The 7,979-nt window shown below is 50.0% G+C and overlaps 1 protein-coding gene across 1 annotated transcript in view; it reads left to right on the top strand.

The window, feature by feature from the left end:
• Positions 1-1,067: 1,067 nt before the first annotated feature.
• rerea (arginine-glutamic acid dipeptide (RE) repeats a) overlaps positions 1,068-7,979 on the top strand; it is a gene marked incomplete in the record, with an annotated part of 88,263 nt that continues 81,351 nt past the window's right edge. The window contains 1 exon segment of the mRNA XM_076276948.1: positions 1,068-1,260. Within this exon segment, the coding sequence (XP_076133063.1) occupies positions 1,131-1,260 (130 nt within the window).

Genomic DNA, 7,979 nt, shown 5'->3' with positions numbered 1-7,979 from the left:
GGGAGGGAATCCTGTGCAAATTACTGTGTGCAGCATGTGCATCCCTCTCGTTGCTCTCATCCCCCCCCCCCCCCCTCTCTCTCTCTCTCTCTCTCTCTCTCTCTCTCTCTCTCTCTCTCTCTCTCCATCCATTTCTTTCTCTCATCCCTCCCTCCACCTCTTTCTCTCATCCCTCTCTTATCTGATGGAAGAGCAGGGGGGAATGGTAGTGGCGGCAGCTTGAAAGCGTGTCTGATGTTTGTCGTTGGTGTGATGGCACCAGGGCGGTTAGTGCATTCCTCAGGAGGCCAGGTGTTGCCATGGGAGACGAGGCCAATTTGATGAGCTAGCCAGTCCCACCAGGAGAGACGGGCGCTGAAGCTCCGAGAGGAGAGAGATTGATTAAGCTGATTATGTTTATCGATGGGTGCCTGTCGTCTTACTACTTTTCCTTTGTACCTCTCCATCTCTCCCCCCTCACTTTAATGCTGTAGGACTGACTGACTAATCAGACTCACAAATGGTGGTGTTACGAATCCATATTGATTGAATGGAAGGTGATGTTAGTTGGGGTGTTGTTGAAAAAAAAAAATGATTTATTAAAAACCCCTCCTTTTTTTTTTCTCTCTCTCTCTCTCTCTCTCTGTTTTCCTCAGCTCTCCTGAAACACTGGGGTTGTCGGTGCGGCGGACTTTTTCCTGGATCTGACCGGTAAATTCAGAAGACTGAAGCCCAGGCTCACAGTCTACCTTTCACGGAGGCCCAGCCGTGAGAGGACAGAGGAAGGCACGTGGCGAATCATGACCGCCGACAAGGACAAGGACAAGGAGCGGGACCGCGACAGGGACCGTGACCGGGACAGAGACCGAGAGCGCGAGAGGGACAAGGGACGTGGTGGCGGCGGCGGAAGCGAACGGGACAAAGGGCGCGAGGGCGAAAGCTCCAGGCCACGCCGCAGCTGCACGTTAGAGGGCGGCGCACGCAACTACGCCGAGAGCGAACACAGCGAAGACGATGACAATGAGGGAGGCACCTCCGGAGGTGGTGGTGGAGGAGGTGGGGGCGGGGGAGGAGGAGCAGGAGGAGTTGGAGGAGGCGGCGGCGTTGGTGTAGGAGGAGGTGGGGGGAGTGGAGGGGGTGGGAGTGTTACAATGATCTCCGAGGAAGGAGGCAAGAAGAGCAAGAAGAAGCTGCCCAAGAAAAAGTCACGCTACGAGCGCATGGAGAACGGAGAGATCACCTCCTTCATTACGGAGGACGACATCATCTACCGGCCTGGAGGTAGGGGAGAAACACACACGCAGTCACAAACACACACGCAGTCACGTCACATGCACACGCATGCATCAGAGCTGAAATGTGATGCACATGCAGACATTCGCTTTTAAAGCTTTGAGCTCATGCCTACACATGCACATCATTGCAAGTGCTCAAATACACACCTACACACTCACTCACACACACACACACAAACACACACTTAATTCCTGCATGCTTCACTAACTCACACACGTAACTTTTATTTGTGCCAGAGTTTAACATTGGAGATCTCTGTGCTGGATGTCCTAATTAGCGCGGGTAATGGTGGGCGCCGGTGTGCTGAGCTCCAGTGCCCCTCCTGGAGCCCACTGCCACTGGCCGAACCCTCACGCTGCTCTCTCAGCTGGTCGGTCTCTCAGGAGCCCTGCTCAGCAGGCAACACAGTATGCCACAACAGAGCCAATGCCACACACCACTTTAAGCGCACTCAAAACAAGGCTAGCGGAATCACCACACACCACTTTAAGCGCACTCAAAACAAGGCTAGCGGAATCACCACACACCACTTTAAGCGCACTCAAAACAAGGCTAGCGGAATCACCACACACTGTGCACAGTGTCTACACAAAGGTATTACACCAGGCAGTGATGTAACATGGGCTCAGTATAGTTCTTACTTAACAGAACGCACTCTGGAATACACAGCATAGTGCATGTATGTGCATATGACGTAGCACTGCGCTTGTTTCATAATCAAATTACACACATCTCTTCAGAAACACACACATACACACACACACGTATAAACCAGGATCCGTTTCTTGCATTGTGAAGACTAGTCCTCCGGCCCATTAGTGGAATGAGTCGCTGTAGGAAAGCGCACGTTTGCCCACGGGCAACAGACACGTGCCTACGAATCCAAACAGCCTTTTGCTGACACCAGCCTCAGGAAGCCTAACCAAATAGCCATAGATTTTTATGTGAAGTGCTATAGTCAGCGATGGTTGCACTGGTTGCCTCAGCAAAGCTTTTAGCTCTCTCTCCACCCGGCCAGTCAGGCAAGTTGCTCCTAAATATTTTCAGACATTGCTAGCTTTAGCAATTCCACCACTTATCCCAAAGCATTCATAATGCTAAGTATACTTGTTACAAAATTCATTGAAATATAGACAAAATGTATACATGGCATCCCACAATAGAACTAGCAGAAGCACATGAAATAAACTGACCACTGCTGACCACTTTATCTGCCTTTATTGTGCCTACATGAGTAGCTTATTTGTTGTTGTTGTTGCGCACAGCAGAGCACTTGGCTTGTGCCATTTGTACGTGCTCACAGAATTTGCTGCTGTAGGCTACAGTGAATGTCTGCTGTTGACTGCATCACTAGTGTTTCTTGTGGGGTGGAGGCTTGTATATTGGTGATTTCTCAAGTGGCATTGTGACACTTTTTTTCAGAATCCGCTTTAGCACAGCTTGCAATCACAAAATCATGTTTATGATTGTATATTTTGCCCATCCATGAGCCTTTGTTGTTTACTCTGACAGACTAACAGTACTTAAAGACCCCAAAATACTTGACAGGAGCTGTCAAGATGTCTGAAAGAGGTTAAATTACTTAATTTAAGTGTCTCCCATGGCTGCGGCTCAATGCTAAATCTGTAAGCCTCGCATGAGTTTCCTGCCACCCCTCGCTGTTGCCCAGTGACATGCAGTTTGTTTATTGGTCCCTCCTGAGACATGCTGGCTCATTAAATTTGCGTTCTGTCCAGCATTATTTCCCACTGCAGTACATTTTGTTCTCTTTCTCTTTTTCTCTCTCTCTCTCTCTCTCTCTCTCTCTCTCTCTCTCTCTCTCTCTCTCTCTCTCTCTCTCTCTCTCTCTCTCTCTCTCTCTCTCTCTCTCTCTCTCTCTCTCTCTCTCTCTCTCTCTCTCTCTCTCACATTCATGTTTGTCCTTGTACCCCAGTCTGCTTGAAAAGTCCCTTGGGAGGGAATCACATCCCACAGTGAGAGAGCCTGTGCACAATAAGCAGCCATCAGCCAGTCTCAACCCAAAAGCCTGCTCATTGTCTCTGTGTAGGAAGGGTGCATGTATGTTTCGCTATTATTTATCTGACCTCGTTGGAGACTTTTGCCATGCTGCACCCGTCGTCTTTCAGACTTTGCATTAGTCTAGCACAAGCTTGTTTTTCTGCCCCCCCTGTTGTGCGCGCTCCCACTTTTCCTCCACCCGTTTCTTTTTTTTTTTTTCCAAGAAAAGTTTTCCGCCTGGCTCCCATTATGTCTCTGTTTTGTACATGCACGGGCACACACACACACACACACACACACACACACACACACACACACACACACACACAAGGATAGAGTTTTAGGGTTGAAGAAAGCAAGACAAAAAGACGTAACCTTTTCTCTGCAGTGCTGTAAACAAGGCTCTCCCCGCGCACCCGCTGTTAGGATATTTGGCGGAACACGAGGCTGGGTGTCGGGGAGTTGGTGGAGGTTAGAATGTCAGCCTTGCTGTCGAAGGCAGCCGGCGCTGGTAGTTGTTGTGGCGGCCTTGGCAAGCTCATATCTTTGGCTGCATGTCCTCTTCACTCAACCCAGCTCCCATGAAAAAAGGTCAAGCATGAGCGCAAATGGATCATCCTTGGCGGGGTAATGCGCCAACCGCCTCGGAAATTATCTCAGAGGATCGTTTTAATGCAGACGCAGACACACACACACACACACGCACGCACGCTCAGAACACAATGCTGGCCCTTCGCTTAGCTTCGCTGTTCAGGAACCGCAAGCTGGTGGTTTAACAAAAGCACCGCCAGGCTCGGGGTGTTTGTGTTTCTGTGCACGTGCGGAGGGATGCGCTCTCATCCCCAAAAGTCCTTGAAAGCATGGCCGCTCCTAGCCCAAGAAGCCTCCTTCATCCCAGCGTCTGCCGCGCCACAAGGTCTTCGGCGCTATCAGTGCAGGGGCGAGCGAGGCGACAGCAGCCCAGAGCCGCCGCTTTTAAAGAGGCGTTTATGAAACCACAGTGCGTCTCTCCTTCAAGCCCTCCGCCAGTGCACTGGATGGGGGAGAGAAAAAAAAACCCTGCCTGCCTCGGTTGGCCTGCCTGTTTATGCAGCTGAGACGCTATAAGGCACAGATGACAAACCGGCTTTGATATCATTTTTTTTTTTCGTATTCTTTCTCTTTTCTTTTTTTCCCCCCGTCGCTCCACAGTAGATGGAACAAAGGCTATTGTTGCGGGGAGTGCATCGTGTGGATTAGGCAGTTGCACCACGCGCCATTAGATTTCCAACACATGGCCTTTGTGACAAATCTCTGATTTGTGTCGGATGTGCTGTACCGTTGGCTCTGATCTTATTGTCTGATGGCTCCGGAGAGGCTGTTTGTGATTGTCTGTGTGTGCGCGCATGCACATGTGTTCGTGCTCCACATATGCAGATTGCGTATTTTGAAGGTGTGGTTACATGCTTTGTAATGTGCATATTTTTCCCTTGTCCATTCCTTTATTCTCTCTCTCTCTCTCTCTCTCTCTCTCTCTCTCTCTCTCTCTCTCTCTCTCTCTCTCTCTCTCTCTCTCTCCCCCCCCCCCCCCCCCCCCCGTCTCTGGTTCGTGGTCATTTGCTGCAGCCTTATTGCAATCAGATTTGATTCGACTGGCTTAAGCAGGCACAAAGCCATGGCCCGGATTAAGCCCCTGCTAAACGCTAAATCCTTTTATATTCGTCTAGTGACACACAATATGTAAAACTGACCACACTTGGAGAGGGTATTAAACAGGCAGAGCCAGGGCACAAGCCCCCCCCCCGAACTGCCACGTTAATTGCTTTTGTCATCGTTGGAGAGTCTGAGACATGCATGCATCGCACACACACTCACACTTCTATGTATATAAATGGATGCTTTCTCAGATGAAGATAAATCCAGTGGTACAGAGCCCACACACACACACACACACACACACACGGATGAGTGAATTATTTCTGTTCTTCAGGAGGCTTAGTGGGCATTGATTAGCCAGTAAAAAAGACAAGCAGAAACAATTGCCATAGGATACACTTTAGCCTCCATCTCGGCGCTCTGCTGCCGTGCAAGGATAAAGAAGAGCTTGAACAGGACGAAGAGAGAGATGGAGAGAGAGCGAGAAGAGGAGGCTAAGTGGAGGAAAGGAAAAATGGAAGGGGCATTTGTATTGCGGTCAGTGCAGGCGGACAGCGCACAGGGGCAGCCTGCGGGATCGATTGGGCCTTTTGAGTGGCAGTCCTCTGTCCACGCTCCCTGTAGCTTTGGCGGATATATATGACACACGGCACGCTTCATGGATCTGGCTGGGAGATTATACACACACCAGATCAATAGCACAGAGCCAGGCTGGCAGCACGCACACACACACACACACACACACACACACACACACACACACACACACACACCGGAGCACCCTGTCCGCAGACACCACCAGACCTACACACTCACGCACACAAATCTCTGACCCCTACACACACAAAGTGTCCTTGTCGTGTTCATGCAATTTCTTGCTTCTGCTCTCTCTCTCTCTCTCTCTCTCTCTCTCTCTCTCTCTCTCTCTCTCTCTCTCTCTCTCCCTCTCTCTCCCTCCCCCCTCCCCCCTCCCTGCACCACTCTAAAATGGAGTGTTAACATGGCCGGGCTGCCCTCCTGCTTCCACATTCCCACCTAATATGGCTCCCAGTCCCTGATGTGCTCACACCTGCTCAGGCTGTGCGTGCGAGCGTAAAGGGGGATGTGTTTGTCTCTGATGGGTCAGATGTGGACTGGCCATATAATCTGCCAGTCCCAGCTCCCACCCCATCCCACCCCCCGCCTACTTTCAGCTTCCAGACTTCCTCCCTGACTGGGCTAACGTAAGCGTCACTTGCTAGCATACTGCTCGCAATGCATGGGTGTGCGGACAGCCATCACACCCCACGCCCATACCTAAATATATAGGCTTAGATGGGCAGATAAAATCACAGCATCTCCGTGTTTAGTACACTTGGCACATTTTTGTTGGCTGCTAATGATGCTTAGTACTCTTGAATACGTCAAGTACGCTGGACTAGTGCACCAGGGATCTTTCTTACCATTGCATGGGTAAATGCTAACTAAGCCTCTCTGAAGTAGCTGTGTAAAAAAAGGTAGTAAAATAACCTCAGTCTGTTGGAAAGCCTTTAGCTTAATATATAGATTCTGTGTGAAGGATAAGCAGGATCATGCAGTCTATCACCCTCTCTAAGCTAGCATAGCCCAGGCAAACCTCTCTCGTTGGACGGTGATTTATCATCTGGCTAAAGGCTAAAGCAGAACCAGTCTGTGCATCAGAAAGTCACTGGCTGGATCTTATTCTCCTGCCATCTCCACACTCCATTTTAAGAGAAGCCTTTCTGTGTAATTGTTAAGGTTAAAGTTGACAGATATTTAGCAGATGGTTTAATCCACAGTAACATGGACACAACGGCAGTAAACAAACCCAGGTCGACTGATTGTCTGTCGTGTACCGCTACTGTAATTGTAAGTTGTTAAGACTGCTGTTTCAGTCCTATTGTATTCAGTACCACACTGGTGCTAGCTTTCTTGCCAGAATGCTACTCAATTTTTCTTCTTATCTGAAGTGATTGAGTGAATTCACATTAAGGACTGTTGGGAGAAACAACCTAGGCGTAGGTTTTTATAGGTCTGGGACTCCTCCCTTATTCCAGCCCAGGCTTTCATAGAGCCCTTAAACACCCACATCAAAGGCGCTCGTATTCAACATATGTTGGAGTCCATACCAGCTAACCGGCGAGGGATATTCCCAAGACACTGAGGCTTACAGTTGCACACTCTTCGCTGTTAGATGTTCATATCGGCTCAGATGTCTTAGATCTATTTAACTCAGTTATTTATTTATTTGCTGTCGCTTTGAGTGGTGTGGTGACAGAAGCGCTGTATTGTCACAGCGGCCCTGTGATATGCGATATCCAGACTGAAATGTCGGCCACTCTGCGCCACCAAAGCTGCTATCTCAGAAAAATGAAACGGCAGCACCCTGATGCGCTCGGCAAAAGTCTCCTAGCGCGCTCTGACAAGGCCCAGGGGGAGAAGAGCTCCCCTTTTTTTACCCTCCCCCCTCCTTCCTCCAAACCTGACCACCTGCCGATTACTAATTAGAAAGCTGCTACAGACAAGCGGCTTGTCCGTCGCCTCGGCTCGTCAAAGAGCTTCTGTTCCCGCGGCCTGGAGGGAAAGAGCAGTGTGTGTGTGTGTGCGCGCGCGCGCGCTGTTATGGACCCGCTTCAGAGAGGTTTGATATGATCACTCTGAGGTATCTCTCACCCCCCCTTTTTCCGGCGAGGGGAAATGGCGCTGTCTGCTCCTCCAGACTGGATAAATGTGCTGCTGAAATGGAATGGGATTAAATGCCATAAAATAAAAACAGAGAGAGAGAGGTTGATCTGAGGTCTGTGGCTGGATGGTGAAAGGTTGGGCTTTGTTGGTGGAGAAATTGGATGAGCTCGGGTGGGAGTGGGGGTCACCATGGCAGGGCCTGACCCCTGACCTCCGTAGAGTGGAGCTTCGTGTCGCCCCTCAGCGGGAGATGACCTGGGGAATTGGATGGGGGTGAGTCAGGGTGTCAGTTGTCGGAGCTTATGTGCGCGGGGAAGAAAATGGTGGTTCGTTATGTATGATTGTCATCACCACTATCAATCCACACACACACACACACACTCTCT

This window comes from Alosa pseudoharengus, unplaced genomic scaffold (genome assembly GCF_046254945.1).
Source record: "Alosa pseudoharengus isolate Yale_2024_CS ecotype anadromous, Long Island Sound unplaced genomic scaffold, YU_APseudo_1.1 YU_APseudo_1.1_scf_9, whole genome shotgun sequence".
NCBI lineage: Eukaryota > Metazoa > Chordata > Actinopteri > Clupeiformes > Clupeidae > Alosa > Alosa pseudoharengus.
Note: the sequence above shows the minus strand (reverse complement) of the source record. Positions and strands in the feature narration are given on the sequence as shown.